The 17456-nt window shown below is 36.5% G+C and overlaps 2 protein-coding genes across 3 annotated transcripts in view; both read left to right on the top strand.

The window, feature by feature from the left end:
• Window positions 1–8802, top strand: part of LOC136988121 (uncharacterized) — a 69345-nt gene extending 60543 nt beyond the window's left edge. For both annotated transcript variants that reach the window (XM_067285941.1, XM_067285940.1), the window contains exons 10-18: window positions 365–450; window positions 569–669; window positions 764–834; window positions 1069–1176; window positions 4002–4072; window positions 4150–4270; window positions 4583–4747; window positions 4819–4912; window positions 4985–8802. In XM_067285941.1, the coding sequence (XP_067142042.1) occupies window positions 365–450; window positions 569–669; window positions 764–834; window positions 1069–1176; window positions 4002–4072; window positions 4150–4270; window positions 4583–4747; window positions 4819–4912; window positions 4985–7803 (3636 nt within the window). In that variant the 3' untranslated portion in view covers window positions 7804–8802. The remainder of the gene's footprint in view (window positions 1–364; window positions 451–568; window positions 670–763; window positions 835–1068; window positions 1177–4001; window positions 4073–4149; window positions 4271–4582; window positions 4748–4818; window positions 4913–4984) is intronic.
• Window positions 8803–9426: 624 nt separating this feature from the next.
• LOC136988130 (cysteine-rich hydrophobic domain-containing protein 2) overlaps window positions 9427–17456 on the top strand; it is a 23441-nt gene continuing 15411 nt past the window's right edge. Inside the window, exon 1 of the mRNA XM_067285955.1 lies at window positions 9427–9585. Within this exon, the coding sequence (XP_067142056.1) occupies window positions 9470–9585 (116 nt within the window). The 5' untranslated portion in view covers window positions 9427–9469. The remainder of the gene's footprint in view (window positions 9586–17456) is intronic.

The raw sequence follows: 17456 nt of genomic DNA, 5'->3' as shown, positions 1-17456 counted from the left end.
ACCGCGTTACTCATTCGTGAACTGCCAGATGCGACTCGGTTAACTCAGTTATTCTGACTCTTCTGTGACGTAACACCGCAATGCTTGAGCGAGAGAATGTTCTTTTCTACATTGCCACACAATGGCGGATCCGGAAGAACCCAAAAGGAGGAACTCGCTCAAAAATTAAAAATATTTGAATGATTAATAAGGTGATTTGACCGGCTCCTCTCTGCCTTTAAACAATGAACGTCTTTTATAAATAATTTCCCATTAAAAATACAAATTACCGAACTTGTCTATGGCTTATTTGTATTCTTTGAAATAGTTTTAGCATTTTGATCGGTTTATAAACTAAAAGAATGTCAAAATATCATTTTTTCAGGTGGAGATGTTACGTGGTTACGACGGGGATCAAAGCAAACTTGGAAATGCCGAAAAATTCATTTTACAGCTCGTGGAACTGCCGCAGTAAGATTCTAAATATTTTTATTCGACATTTTATTATTCTAACGAATAATCTGGGGTTCTTTTATTTTTAAAAAAATATGTGCGCTAAGTATTTGACGTCATTTCCCGAAATTTTCAGCTATCGTCTCCGGATTGAAAGCATGCTTTTGAAGGACGAATTTTCTGCAAATCTGCTTTATTTAGAACCTGCCATCGAAAGTGTCAACATGGCCGCTCAAGGTAGGTCGAAAGCGAATATTTCGTGGCGTTTTACAGCCGACAACACTCGCGATCCGTGTATTAATGTGGCACCACGTGTTGTGTTCTATTTCAGAGATCAAAGAGTGTAAAGACTTGCACGAAATACTCTACATGGTGCTAGTAGCTGGGAACTTCCTTAATGCTGTAAGTTCGTTTTCTACTTTATTTTTGCCTTATTTGCCGTTTAATTTCTTGTTTGCGGAAACGCGTATAAATAAGTTCGGTCTTAACAAAGAAAATGCTATTCTAACCACAACCGACGTGATTATCCTGTCCGCGGTTCGGGTTCGAGCACGGAAAAGTCTTTCTTAGCTCATCGCCAGACGAAAAGAAATTAAAGTTTAAAAAATCTTTATAATTTTTATTATTTAATTCCAGGGTGGTTATGCAGGAAATGCTGCGGGTTTTAAGATGATGTCTTTGGTGAAGCTCGCTGATATTCGTGCCAATAAACCCGGCATGAACCTCATCCATTACGTTGCTTTGGTAAGATTTCGATTATTTAAAATATGTCACGCGAATAATTTCGCTCATAAAACAAAATTAATCTCCGAAACCTTTCAGTAAACTTACGAGAAATTATTCGATCCGTGCACACTAAAATTTCATCGCAACAATCGTTTCGCGTATTCTGTTCTAACACCAGCCAACGTTTTGCTTTCGAAGAGTTGGAATGGGAAATATTCGTCACTCGAATTCCCAAAGGGGAAACGTCGAGAAATCGCTGGAGTAGAAAACCAAACGATTTCGGTTTCTCGCTCGACAAGTTAAGAAACGAATCGCTGGAGTCGAAAAATGTACGCTTTCCATTCTTAAGCCGCGTTCTGTTTTGCGGAAAATCGCTATGGATAAATAATTCTTTGGTAATTCTATCCGTAATTAGCACGACTTTATCGTTACGTCGGCAGAGGAAATTGAGTGTCGGGTATTGGCCGCTATTGCAGCGACCTCACAATCGTACGTTCGAGGGTTGGAAGAAGCCATTGCGGCACTTCGTTGGCACGATGGAGAATTCGGTGAATCGAACGAATCTCTTCTAAAGACGATAAAATCCCCATCGCTCTCTCCTTTCCTCCATTTTCTTCCGAAATTCTCGGCGGGTGGAGAATATCACGCGGTACTAACTCGTTCCTCCAGACCATTCGCGACACCTGACACTCCCGACAAATTCGCGTTGTTACTCACGTAACTGGAGACTAGACGCCTAGGAGTGGTGACGGCTATTGGATGGAGAAATTCCATTACCGGGTTGGGTAGAGGAAAAGTGAAAACTCTCTCGACTCGTTTTGCACTACGGAAAAGGAAAATTTCTCTAAATTCTTATTCCGATTTCTTTTTCGTGGGGATTTTCCCTAAGCGACGACGGGGACTTTCGTTTCAAACTCGTTCTTTTTCCATTACGCTAAGGAGTCGTTAGGAACGATTGGTTACCAAAGGCGCGTGCTGTACAGAACGTCGACCTCTACATCTTCGCATCCAAAGATTTGGTGCAGAAATCGAATCCGGAACCACGGGAACGGTTTACACCGGATTTTTATCGCATCCGTTCGCTACGGACGATTCGTCGTTTTCCATTTTGGAATTCCGCAGTTCGAAGGAAACGTAAAATAAAAGGACGAAAATAAATTATAATCGATCGTTCTAAGAAAAATACGAAGTAATTGCCTCACGCGTGGGCGAATCCGAAACGGCCGATGGGATTAAGTACGACGTAACTGTGACGCGTAACGTTTCTAAGAAGCCAAACGTCGTTCTTGCTCGGGTGGTTACCATTACAGATTCCCAAAGCCGCTTATTGGAAAAGCAGACTAGGTTTTTATACCAACTTTTTTATCCGGATTAATCGGTATTTTTAATAATTACGGCTTCTTGGCGAGATATTTTATCTCCGTAAACAAAATTTCATCGATTTTAAAAGTAATTTTAGCATTATTTCTCGTGTTATCCACTCGCGCTTCCATCGGAATGTCCCAAACTTTGTCTTCTTCTTACCCAACATCTCTGTTTGGGGCACAAATGGGCGACATTTGGAGCGGCGTAATATCGAATTAAATCTCTAATTTGCGTTACTTAAACGTACAAGTACTTTTCGTTAATAAAATCTTAAATAATTTTTAAAACTTAATTCTTTTAGAACGTATTAAAAATTTATCTCCCCGAATTGTTTCACTTTTAGAAACTTCTGAATTTTTAAATTTTTTTTCTGCGGAATTATCGATTTGGTAAAAGCTCACACAAATAATTTCTGGAAACTTGGAATTAGCATTTAATTTTTAAAAAAACGCATTAAAAGTTCAGAGAAATGGCCGATAATTGACCGACCCTTCCTAACTTCCGTATAATTTATCGAGAGTAATTCTGGATCCAATTATTGTCTTTTAGTTAGAAAGTACTCGTTTAGATAAGGGATAAAGAAAATCGATTTCTTAGATGTAGAAGAAACTGTTTTTCTTATCGACCACTTTTATCCACAGTTAATGCTCCTTCCCTAAAGTCTACAAGAAACAAATTTAACACAATATGCCATACGCTGTCTGATTCGTTTACAAAAGATATCTAAAAATCACTATTAAGTCATATATTAAAAATCATATATTAAATGAAAAATTAATATATTGTGACGTATAAACGCTGTAGAAGATAGTGTTGGCCGTAGTCCGCGCAGCCAAAGAGTAGACACGATTCGGCCCGAGTCGGAAAGGTCCGTATCGGACGAAAGGGATGGAAGGAGACGTGTGATAACGCGTGAGAATTGAGAGTGAGTGATAAAACTTGTAAAAAATAAAACAATAAAATTATTTACGACAAATATTGTATAAAAACGTGACGTTCTACAAATGTAAAAAGAGATCGGATCCGTGTCTCCTTCCACCTCTTTCGGTTCGGGCCGACTACTGTCCAATCTTTGGCCGCGCGGACTGTAGTGTGACGTATATCTTTGCAACGACTCTGCCACGTGCAGAGTGGCAGATTTCTCGAGGAAGGAGGCGAACGTCTCTCGTTAGAAAGTCGCCCTTCGAGAGTAAGCTCACACGCCAGACGAGACTGGTTTCCGACGGTATTATAAGTTGATTTATTCCTATAACGATTATCATTTCAGCACCTCTTTCGTGTCGTTAAAGGAGAACACTAGATATATCGTAACAAATTGCTTTATAAATTTAATATTTCACGATATATCTTGGTTGAGAAACGTTAAAATCGCCGGAAATATTATCGGAAACGACGCAGGCATAAATTATATTGTTTTATTGTAAAGCGCGAGATGCCGAGGCGTTTCTAAATGTTATCCATTTGTTTCGATTAATCAGGAAGCAGAGAAGAAAAATGCGAAACTTCTCAAGTTTCCAGATACAATGGTGAATTTGGAAGAAGCAGCCAAGTTAGTAGACGTCGATTTATGAATTTTCAATTTTTATTGCCCGATATCGAATTCTTATAAATTCTTTTATTTCTTAGAGTGTCGATAGAAAGTTTAAAATCTGACGTATCCAGTTTGAGTGAAAAAGTGTCTACGATCTGTCGGCAAGTAGAAACTGGGGGAAAAGACATCAAAGAACAAATGGAAGAATTTCTAAAGGTAAAACCGGTGAATTTCGTACATTTGAGAGGCGGGGAACCTTTTTTAACCGGAAGGCCACGTCTCGTGAGTCGGGAGTATAAGTATAAACACTCTGCATACGTAAAAAGCTCACTTAAATTGACTTTAGATACCTATCTTTATGTATAAAGTACAGAGAAGCATCGTCACAACTCAAATTTTTGGAAATAAAATAAAATCCGAACCATTTTATACTCTTAGTCCAGGCTAGAATCGAAACAAGGCCACGGGTTCCCCACCTTTGTTATATTATACGTGGTACCCTAACGTAAATGCGTATTGCTTTTTCAGTATGCTAAACTAGTGGTAGAAAATATTGAACAGGATATTAGCAATCTGGAAAATGTTCGAATCAGTCTGGCCGAGTTTCTCTGCGAGGATCTACAAACCTTCAAACTGGAAGAATGTTTCAAAGTATTTCACAATTTCTGCCAAAGATTCAAGACAGCCGTCGAGGTATGTAAATATTCGCGTAAAACGTATTTTTTCCTTAAAAAGGACACCGGTAAAAGATAGGTTTTATTCAGGAAAACGAAAGGAGAAGACAGCAAGAAAAGCTTGCTGAAGTAAGAAGAAAACAGAGAGAGGAACAAATGAACTTAAAGCGACGCAGCTCAGGAGGTAAACGCAAATTTCCCCGTTTGTATCGAAAATATTTGTAAGAGAAAAATCTTAATTTTAATTTAATTCTAGCGTCGGAAGGAAGATCCAATTCTTTGGCATCGAACGATGCGGATGGACACATCGTGGACGTGTTGCTGGGCGACATCAGAAACGGGTTCCACCGCATCACCGACGTCACGGGAAGTCCAGGAAGAAGAAGAAGGATTCTGGGAGAGAATGGGTCAGACTTGATAAGAACTAACAGCCAGAACAGCAGCGTTCCATCCGAAGAAGAAACGGGAGTGTCGCCTAGGGTTATTCGAAGAAGGATTAGTTCTTTGAGTACTTCCAACGGAGAAGAAAACGGAGATTCTCCGGACACAACACCCAACGGAAGTCTGAGAAGAAGAAGGAACAGAATGTCTTCGGACGGAGACGACAACCTCATCGAATATCTTCGCCAGGCAGCGGACCAAGATCTGCAAGGGAAAGATAGGAAATCTTGGAACAGCATAGAAGACAAAGCGTTGGTCAGAAGGTCCAGCGGGCGGAGGAGGCGTCAAGACATCTTGGAAATGAACGAGAGAGAAAGGCCCGCTTCGCCGATATCCCCCACAATCGACAATCCCGAATTAGAAGTGAAACCCAAGTTGTGGAAGAGGAAGATCGAAGAGTGGTTTCACGAAAACGAGAGAGAGCAAGAAAGGGAGATGAAGCTGAAAGAAAAGCTGGCTTCCGAAAGAAGAAAACGGCAAGAGATCGAAAACGTCACGAAATTGAGAGACTCCATGTCGAACACGGACGTAGAAAAAGTTCTAGAAGCGGTAGAAGAACAGAGACAGACCAAAATTGAAAATCGACCGAAGTGGAAAAAATCGATATCCGCTTCTTCTCTTCAAGATGGAAACGAAGCGGAAAAGGAAAATACAGAAGAGGCAGTCGACCGTAAAACTCAAGAATCTGCTCCGGATTCACAGATTCGAGCCGGGAATGAGATACCTGATTCGTCTCGGACGAATGCCGATCCGAATCAAGACGTCTCCAGAATTTCTAGAATTAGAAAGAGGGACGTGGCCGAGGAGAATCCATCGACGGACTCTAACAATAACGATCCCGTTCAAATGGAACGAATGATGAGGAGATGCATCAGGTACAAGAAATTCCTGGAATTCGACGAATCTGTGGAAGAACCACCACAGGACGAAAGCGTTTCGCCAGAAACCGACCACGAAGGAAACTTTGACAGGTTTTCTATCATCAGAAAGACGACGCGAAGATCCCGTTCGAGATCTCGCAATCGCAATAGCGACGACGAAGAAATCAACCAGTCCGTCGTTTCCCCAGTTAATAAGGATTTGATTTTATCCCCCATTCACGAGAAGAATCAGGCGGGAGCAAAAGCCGTTTCGGCCAATAAGTCGGAGGAGGAACATCAGCAGGACGTTTCCACGGATACTCGCAAAAAAGAGAAAGTCATGTCGTTACGTTCCAGACTGGCCAGGAGGTTGCAATCCTTGACGGAGAACTTCAAAAATGCCACGAGGATTTCCGATTGCACGGACAGATCGGTGAGAGAGGAACAGAAGAGAGAAGAGGAGTCGGACAATTTGTACCTGGCAGAAGCCCTGAGAAAGCAGCACGAGTTGGAAGTGCAAAAGAAGAAATCTTTAGAAATACTCAAATCTCAAGAAAATATGGAGAAAGAGTCCCGAGAAGCTAAGAAAGAAGAAGAAAAGAAGTTAGAAGAAAAGAAACAAGAGGTGCAGATCTCCAAAAAGCTTCTGGAAACTCAAAAGAGATCCCAAGATTCGTCCACGAGTAGAGATGCGGAGGAGGACATCACGGAAATATGCGAAAATAGTATTAGTTTGGAGTCGGAGTCTTCGGAAAGACAGAAATTGCAAGACAGCGGCATACTCTCTCAAACGGACTCCGTTCCATCGCCGTTGTTACGTCACAAAACCAGTGGCACGGCCGAGCGCGACGAAGGTTTCGACGAAACCAGGTCTCACCTGAGCGACACCCAATCCCAAGGTGCCGGATCCAGTTGCTCGTGCGATATCGACTTGGCAGACTCGCCCAAGACGCCGCCTAAGAAGAAACCGAACGAAACCATCGCCGCCATCAAAAAGCTTCAACAGCATTCGCCCGTACAGAAGAGAAAGAGCAAACAGGAGATTCCCGTAGAACAGTCCCGACTTTCTAGATCCAGGGTAGAAAACACGCGAAGACCCGTCAAACCGGAGAGGTCCAGCGGACTACCGAAACCTAAAACAGGCGCCCAGACTCGCCTTCCGAAACCGAGCGTGGTCACTGACAGACTAATGGAACCGCGTCAGACTAGTTCCAAAAATAGTAGTTTGAGGAGTTCCAGGACTAGTCTGAGTGGAGACGCTCCGGTATCGAGAATCACCCGCCCTCCGACCGTCAACAGATCGAGACAGGTTTCGAACCCGAAGCCGGTACCGAATTCCACATCGCGAAGCGCCGCCCAGGAAAAGTCCAAAGCGGCACCGCGCGTGCTGAAACCGCCCCACCGAGTTCAAGTCACGGAAGTGAGAAGCCGTTCCAACGAGCGGCAGTGTTCGGTCGAGAAGTCTCAAAGAGCCACGTCCAAGGTGCCCTCCAGAGAGACCAAGTTACCGTCCCGTGCCAGACCCCAAACGCAAGTGGTTCCCAAGCCATCTCGACCCAAACCGAGCCGCATTCAACCACCCAAGAGCAGCGTGCCCAACCGAGTTAAAGAAACCGTCGCCTCTTCCTCCAAGAAGAACGCATCGTCTCAGAAAACCTTCGGTTTCATGAAAGCCACGTCGTCCTCCGCAGCCAAGGAACTAGCGCCCCCCATTCAGCGCTTGAAACCGCCGGCGGTGCAGCGTAACAAATTCATCAGGGTGGCATCCAAATAAGAAATTCCACGACCTCAACACTCCCGAAAATATCCGTAACCGAGGAGGCAGCGTAGTGCCAAACGAAGCACACCACAGATCTTAGAGTTTGCTAGGAGCATAGAACAAAACAATTCGCACAAAGAGAGAGAGAAAGAATTTCCATACAGAAACAAAACACATCCTAACGCTTCCATCCGACAGAAGCGCAGAACTCGAACCCGCGACTAACTTTATAAACACACAACCTCATTAATACAAATGCCGGATATCGACCAATGAGATAGCGTTGTTATTATGACGTTTACCGTAAAAGCATAACAATGAGTTAGCGTTGTTACGAAGCGTACAATTGGCCAGACGTTGCATTTTTGTGTGTTGTGATTTGTTGTTCCGAAAAATTCAAACTTTATCGACGTAGCAAGTTCTATTTAGATTTTTGTCATCGTGTAAAATCGTTGTTAGAAGTCGGAGATCCACGTGTTGGTTCTGTGATATTGCTTATATTATATATTCACGCTTTATCTATAATCCAAAAAAAACACTAAAAAAACACAAAAAACACACAGGTTAGAGCCGAGCCGAGGTGAGCATTTTGGTTTCGAAAATCTCCAAAAAATTATTAAATTAATCTTAAAATTTATTTATTTATAATCACGATTTTTTTTAAATTAAACTCGAAACTGACTGCACATCTCTATTGTTCACGATTGTTCACTTGCGAACAAATATTTACAACTTTTAGGCATCTATGACATCACCGCCCGCTTCTACGTCACTTTCTGGGTGACGTAGAGAGTCGGCGTTTACGTCATCATACGGGGTATATATTTTTGTAAGCATTACCGAGAATACAGGTTGTTAACGATTTGTTTGTTTACAATATTTAGAAAGTGATTTTGATGGAAACTGTAATGATAAATAATGTTGCCGATTGTCCACCGTTAGTTACAGAAAAGTCTTTAATGAGGAAAAAAATAAAAAAAGATATATTAATAAAATTTGATGACTTTATCCAAATTCCTGTCTTTGTTTTAATTTTTTAAAAATAATTCCGTGGGTTTAGGCCAAACACTACCGTTAACACGTAAAGTTCTGTTTTAAAAAATTTGGAAATTTAAAAATTTCGACGTCATCTAAATATTAGCCAATTATAATCGAAGATTTCAAATTAAGTGCGGGGGGGGTGTATTACGCAATCTTTAACGTAATACCGCCATTTTAAAGTAAAATAAGCACACAGAAACGTTTTTAATCCGATTATTTGTAAGAATTTAAGTAATTAAAGAAAGTTTCTATTTATTAAAAAAAAAATTAAAAAACAGACTCCTTCTCTCGTATCGCCATCTGTCGGCAACAAACTCAAACTGGCAACGAATTCGAATCGCCACCCAACGATAAATTATTAATCACGATAGATAGAAAACGAGCCAAACGATTAATTAATTAAACAATTTAATGCATGAAAATTTATTTCGCTTTAAAAATCATACACTTTTACTTTCATAAAACCCCTCGTGAATAATAAAACTTTTAAATTAAAATTAAAAAATAAGTCGAATTTGAAAAAAATTCAAACAATCGGATCGATTTTTAAAATTAATTTAAAAACGAAGATAGCGTTGCGGTAATAATTTCTATTTAAACCGGCAGGTGTCGCATGTGTTAGTTATCGTAAGAGAGGCAAATGGCGGACTTCGATGCGATTTACGAAGAAGACGAAGATCAAAGCTATCTGGATGAAAGCGTCATCACCGTGTTACCAGAACCCGTAGTCATTAGAGGTGCGGGAAACATAACCGTGTAAGTAAACCCGCTCGACTTATCATTTATCAACGACAAATGCTAATTAACGTTATCCAGTCGAGTTCCCTCCATTGTTTGTTTTCCTTTTTTTCTTTTTTCTTTTCCGTTTTTTCCTTCTCGTTTTCTTAATGTTGTTTAACTGAAGCGTTTTGTGTGCACACGAACGTTAAAATACGATGGCGTGAATACGTAATAGCGCATTATTAATGAATTTTATAAATCTGTTATTAATTAACTAGCGTTTAAAAGTCCCGTGTTATTTCCAGTAATTTCGTCGTGGTCGTCGGGGGAAATTTATTCAAACCTGTTTTAAAATCTGCCTTTCGACGTAATTTCGATTTATGTTCTATCGAATTTACGTAAGACGGTGACTGAAGCTTCGTTTTGTAACTCTCGGTCTGAAATCCGGGTCCGTGAAGGTCGGATTTTGTAGTCGTGCCGTTTGTGTTTGTACATAAACAAAACGTATGTAAGCGGACGATGAGGAGATCTGTCTGATCGGTGGAGATCTTTGGGGCCGTTCGGATCCGGATGTGCTCGACTTCCGTCCCCGGTCGTGGATCGGGTGGATCTGCGGTTTGCGTGAAGATTGCTTCCGTTGGCCGGGAGTCGAAAGTACCTTGGGCGTACGGCCGCAGAACGGCACGTTTCGGGTCCCGGTCGGATCCGTGGAAATTCTTTGGGCCGTTTTCTTCGGATACATCTGGCTCCCGTCTCGTCGCCGGATTTTCGGTCCGAGCGAAGATGGGTTCTTTCGGCACCGAGTGGATTTAAAATGCAAGATCTAATAAATATAAACAAAGCAAAATGCGACCGACGATAAAATAGACAGCAGCGTGTGCTTTACTAACGGAAAAAATGGACTAGTGTTTCCTTAGCTATGCCAAATCTTCTGATCCTCATTTTGGATTGGAATGCATGTAGAACTTAGTTTTCAATTTTTTGAATTCCATTTAGAAGAACTGGTGTGGTTGTTGAAAACTCCAGTCCATTTTTTTTATAAGTAAAGCACATACCGGAGTTTATTTTACCATTCCTCCGTGTATTTTGCTTTGTTTACTTATACTCCGGTCTATACAAATTTAGTGTAGAGAATAAATATTAGTTTATAAGTCGAAGTTCATATTTATTACATTATAAATTGTAAAATAAACAAAAGTGATGTTTAATGGTGCTCGATATTATACCGTTACATGTAATTAAAATACTGCTGCTCAAAGTAAAACTATAAAATAAGGACTAATTGTAATAAATTTTATTATATTATATAATTTCGATAATATAAATAATGCTTTTGTCGGAATACGTTCGGAATTTGTAATAAGGAAATGAGATTTTCATATTTTAAAAACTTTGTAATTTGCAGACATATGCGTCGTATCTTTTGGGTAAATTCCATTAGGGTAATTCTGGTGTCGGGAGATAATTCGCTAAAATGCATTCGTTATCAAAGTCTGCACGAATTTATTACACCACGGATAAGTTAACAAAAATCTCCCCAAATTAGTTTATAAATGTCTTAAACACAAAAACTAGTTTATGGAAATTTTTAATTAAAAGTGTCATGTCTTTATCTTTGTGGATAGTTATAAATTGTCTGTATTAAGAGTGTTAAAAACTATTTTTGTGTATAATATTCCATTTAAACTATAGTTCTAGACAATCTGTTTACAACTATTGTAGAAATAATCAAAGGTAAAGAATCGTAATACAAAATTAAGCAGAAGTAAAATGTGTAATGCATTCTGTAGCTTTAAAATGCTGTGCCGTAGCCAGTTTGAGCCTAAAGAGCGAGTGGAAGCCATCAAAGACTATTTAAAATTGGAATGGAAATTCTGAATCTTGAATTAAGAACAAATGAAAATTTATGGTTTGGTATGATTAAAAATGATCCTGGAATGAAACTTATCTATTTCAATTGTTAGAATGCTGTTGAGAAGTAATGGTAGAGAAATAACGAGCATCTTATTGTCAATATACCCTTCCTTTATCTTCTAAGAATTGCTTAAAAAATGGAGCAGATCATCTTTATCTAAGTAAAATCCAAAAGAAAAAAAAGCAAGACTTTGACAATTGATCGTTAGAAGAAAGAATATTATGGGTATCCCTTGTTTAATGAAGGATTTGATTAACGTGCAAAATTAATTGCGGCAATCCCTTTATATGTGCGACAGAAGTTTTAATTTACGTGGCTTTATAAGCTGTCTTCACTTAACGCAGATACTGTGTTTTGACGTAGGATCGAGGGATTAATTAACCGCATTAATCGAGGGATACTTGTATTCTATACATTTATCAATTCCATAGCATTTTGGATTGTTTGATATTTATGCGAAAGTTAAAACGTTCTCTCTGAATACGAATGCTTTCGAGACTTAATTGGCTCGACGTCACTTACTACTAAATATTTAATTTGAACGATGACAATGGATGAAAATATATTAATAGATAATAATCGTCTTAAAACATTGGATTGATTCTAAGTTGAGTCGAGGATGATTAAAAAACAAACTCGAAACGTGCGGATAAAAAGTTTATTTATAAGGATGTAGATTTTCAGTCTTATGTTTGAAACTTACAGGCTCTAAATTATCATTGACTTAAAAAATATATTTTAAGTGAGATTGAAAACGAAATGATGATATATTATTTAAATCCAAAGGAGATTAATGGAGGATATGCACAAATAACCATTTGTCCTGCATTATCCTATTTTGATTGCCAAATTTTGAAGATAATGCCAAAGATTAACTTAAATATTTCATCTATAATGGGATCCACTTTTGAAAGATAAATGAGGAGAAATATTTTTCTCGATTTGAGACTGCGCCATCCTTTTGAGTGATATTTTTATATTCCGACATCCTCTATAAATTAGTTAATGCAATGACCATGTAAGAGATTGGCAAATTCTTTCTAAAGAATTATCATGTTTGTAAGAATTTTTCATTCATTAAAATTTAAATTATAGACTTTTAGAGAGCGATCTTAATACTCTGCTAAGATCATATAGTAAACTATTGTTTGCATATGTTTACCATGTGACTAAAGATCAGAAGAGAGGAAAGTTATCTGTTTAATACAAAACAAAACCGGGGAAACATTCTCTAAGTTGGCAGAATTTTAATGAGAACTGTCAAAAGAATCTTATAGGCTATAAAACGAGATGAAAGACATCGTAAACAAGATAATAGATTAGCGAATTAAAATGCAACTCTACTAATGAGAATTTTGAGACGTACGATTGGACAAAAGCTATTTAATTTGCTTAATAAATCAAGAATTGTGACTGACAGTTTGCTTATTTTTGTATAATTTAGCAATGTCGACTTGTAAATATACTATGCACTCCGACAAAAATAAATTCAATTTATTTGGCAGTAATTGGAAGAGAACTGCATTTTGTAAAGGTGCCAAAATTCTCGATCGAAAATCTCGTAGAACGCAGTTAAAAATTCGTTCACGAATATAACAGATCGAGACTACATTAGATAAAACGGAATTAAGACAGACATGTTTATATGCAAAGAAAAATGGATCGGTTTATTCGTAGTGCATAACTTGAAATTTTAATTTATTAAATAGAATAAGCAAGTTGGAAGAATTATTTTAGTAAGATACGATCCTCAGTTTTACTTAGAATATATCAGAAATTGATTGGTTATCTAAATTTTAACTGAGCTTAAATTTAATTCTGAATAATAATAATATATTTTTTGCCTCAAGAGATGTGCCATTATACTGGATGCTCATTTTTTTACGTCAGTTTATTGGGGAAGGGAAAGTATTCATAAGACTTGTCTTGCTTATTCTAATTTTCTGATAAATTTCAGGTTTAAAGCAGTTTATGTAAGGCAAAAAAAATACAGTACACCTATCCCTCGTTTTACACGGTACTTTTTTTACACAGTTTCGCTTTTACACAGTTTAAAAAATAAATGTAGAAAATAAACTGGCTATGATCAAAAGGAACAATTTTTAACTCTAATCTACATCTATATTCCAATCCACTTTAATTATATGTTATACCGTATTTTACGGACTTTAAGACGCATTTTTTTCTTCGAAAAATTGCCTCCGAAATTCAGGTGCGTCTTATAGGTATTTTTTTTTTAAAAATTGCTTAAAAATTAAAGTGCGTCTTATAGTCTGTAAAATATGGTAGTTGATATTTAGGATACTAGGTGACAGTTTTATTTCAATCTGTCAAATAGTAACCGATAAACCGATATAGGGTACTCCCCCATACTCACAAAGTTGCATTCAATGCACATAGTTTTAAACCAGAAAATTTTAATTTTTCATATTCATAAGTAACAAACGATTACATTATTTTTAATTACATTTTTTACATTACATTACACAATTACATTGCATTTTTATGAATCTTTCAGATTTTTTTTTGTTCCTTTGTACTTTGTATTTAATTAATAAAAGAATATATTTTTTTTGCCTTTCAATATTTTTGTTTGATTTATGTACCTTTAAAAAATTGAAAAAAATGCATAATTAATAAACGACGAAATTATGCGTTTTTTGCATACTTTTCGATTTACACGGTTTTACATTCAAAAAGATACAAATTCGATTTACACGTTTTTCTCGGGAACCTATCTTCCGTGTAAATCGAGGGATAGGTGTATAGTATTTTAGATCCTTCTATTTTTTAAATTATAAATGATTCTCTAGTAAAAGCAAGTTCTCCCCACTTGCGGAATGTGTCCATCCTTACGCGTCAGACAGCCGTCAAAACTTGTTTTACAAGTAATTTCTAGTACGTAAGACATAAACAAATAATCATTTTTATAAAGTCTAAATCATAATTAAAAATAAATTTTCTCATTTATTTTCTGAATTTCAACATCCTTCAAATTTTTTTTTTTTGGTCTTTTGCTATAAATCACTTTGACTAAACAATGAAAGATTGATGGGTAATTTAGTGATAAATGCTTCTAAATTGTTTATTCTGTATTAGCGTACAAACATTTAGCAACTGCTTAAATTTCATTCGAGTTTTTGTTGTCTCGATTTCTGTTTTCAAGTGATGTTAATTGCCCAAATATAATAAATGACGATACTGTTTGCAATTTTCACTCTCTCAAACAGTAATTAAATTATATATCTTATTAAAAGATCAATTTTTTTGGTGATGTAAATTTGTTTAATTATAACATTTATTCTTTAAATTCTGCACTGCACACGGGCTTTACTTCTATAATAGCGATTCGTCATACGTCGTATCTTATTTTCAATCGATGAAAAAATTTGATGGTCAATCTACCGACACCATCGTTTTAATACAAAACGAGTTGTTAAATTATCATTTAAATCAAAATTTTAGATGTTTCTTGGGATGTCGATTGCTCTATATACTCGATTACTACAATATTTTGAAGTCTTTTTAAGTGTGTTTGCTGTTAATTACAGATAAACCTCATATAACAAATATCTGCTATTTACTATAAAGTGCTTTTTGAATATTTTTGTATAAACAACAGGATCTTGGTTATTACAGTCTTATTATGAAAAAATATAATGTATATATGTGTGGGTTTTTTTTCCTTAGGCCTTAGGAAAATTTATGACTTCATAAAAGAAATTTTTATATATCTTGCTTTACATAGTATTCCTTGAAACTACTTAATAGATAAACACAATATACTATATTTCTTCAATTGTAAGGTGCACCCTGATTTTATAATTGACTTTTAAAATTTCTATTGAATTTCTTTGCTTTGAGGATGAAATTTATATGTTCAGCATTGTAATGAAATTCAAAAACAAAACAATGTATCTGAATTTAGAATGTTGCATAGTCAAATACTATAGACATGTTACCAGACTAACTATCCTGCTTCCAGAAATCTCAATTATTAGAAAACTATTTTTAAATTTGGCTATTACTATGTGTAAGTGCACATATACAAAGAATGATTTTTATAAACAAGATCTCCGCTTTTATAAAATTAATTTAGAAAGAGGTGGAATAATGTGAACAGTTTTAAAAATAATAATGTAATAATCATTTAGAATGACATTCCAAATATTGGATTTGTTTTGTAGTTGTGCAAAAATGCATTTCTGGTCTTTCCTTGGTCCATTCCCAAATTATAACTTGTACTTTGTCTTCCGACAAAAGCATCGGTTTTCCTTCGATTCCGGGAACTGCCAGAAGTCCGACGGTGTCCGATCCAGACTATAAAAAAGAAGTTGGAGTAATCTGTAACTTTGGAATTTAAGCACATTATGCCATTTCCATACAACAGTATTTATTGTGTGCAAGAAAAGACTGTTTTTCTTGGCCTTATGCAGAGTTCAGTTTAGTGCTTGTAAGTTTTGCAACACTTCACAAAATTGATCTGTTTCTTGTTTTGTACACAATGAGGAATATGCATTTTTGTTTTATTAAAACCCTCCGGAAGTTGCGATCGATCTGGCAGGTACATTCTTCGAGTAGCATAGAATCTGACAACTTTGGTTATCTAGCATTGCTTTGTCAGTTTCTTTGTTAAGTGAAACTGCATATTTTTCTCAACACTACCTTAAATTTTATCCAAGATATACCACAGCCTATTAGACTGCTATATTTTATTTTATTTTTGTTTCAAAATGGAGAATAACACATTGAATTGACAAGAAGAAGAATGGCAAATTGTAGCAAATGTTAGTCGAGTCAATGAAGAAAATTTGGCGATCGAATCTAAAAACGAAAGTGATGTTGCTGAAAATGATATCGGAATTTTCTGAATATTTCATTCACTATATCAAACAAGAAATTTCAGAAGTTAACGTGATAACATATTAGTGCATATGTTATGGAATAATGACTAAAATTGGCACACAGTCTGATAAATATTGATTAATTTATTAAATTGACCAGACATTATGAATAAAGCTATATTCCCTTCAGGCAATTTGATTAAAAAATCTCCACTTATTTCATTTAGAATTATTTCAAAGTATTTTAAAAGAACATGTAATCTTTTAAAAGTAAGTACTATTAGCTGTATTAATTACACTAATATTAATGCAAAGTATTATTAACAAATTTATACTTCCATCAAAAAATCAACTTACAGGAAACTTCGGGAATTTCATTTTTGGTGTAAATTATATTAAAAATTAAATGTTTTTTAGTTTATTTATTCCAGTAATTAAGATTTTGATTACGTTTGGAATTACATAATTTTTTTTCTGTGTAGCATTTGCATCTATTAGATTTGCAACCAATTTTGCAGCACCGTCGACTATAGCCTTGGCCTTCAGAAATTGATGACATTCTTGCACATCCTCTAAGCAAAATTTTTGCACCCGGTACATCTCCAACAGAAACGAAGTTTTCTTTACAAACAGTAAATTGGTTTCTGGAATATAATAGATTTAATATGCCATGTTTGGTACCCAGTTTGTAAAGGTTTTTATTTTTAACCGCAACAATGACACCTAAAATATTTTTTCCATCACTACAGACTTGATCTACATCTGGTACACGAATCCTTACTGTATCACCAACATTAGCTACTGTGTATTTGGAATTTGATATATCAATCATTTTTTCTGCTTGCTCTTCAAGATTAAACAAAGTCATTTCCCTCGTTTTAGACACACTTCTTATTTTTTCTTCTATTTTTGGATCAACTGTTTGGATTTTTTCTTCATTCGCCAATTCTGTAATACTAATAACATCCTGGTTTTGACCTTTTTCATGTGAAGATGATGTAGAACTTTGAACTTCATCAGTCATATTGCTATGTGAAGATGGCATTATCAAATAATCTTTGATAACGTTTTCTTGGACGATACCTGATCTTTCGAAGTTTGAGCAACTTTGACTTACTTTGTCGATAGTTTTAAAAAGTCTCTCTGTA

Source organism: Centruroides vittatus, unplaced genomic scaffold (assembly GCF_030686945.1).
Source record: "Centruroides vittatus isolate TY-2023 unplaced genomic scaffold, ASM3068694v2 scaffold_3046, whole genome shotgun sequence".
Classification (NCBI taxonomy): Eukaryota; Metazoa; Arthropoda; class Arachnida; order Scorpiones; family Buthidae; genus Centruroides; species Centruroides vittatus.
This window is presented reverse-complemented; position numbering and strand designations above follow the sequence as displayed.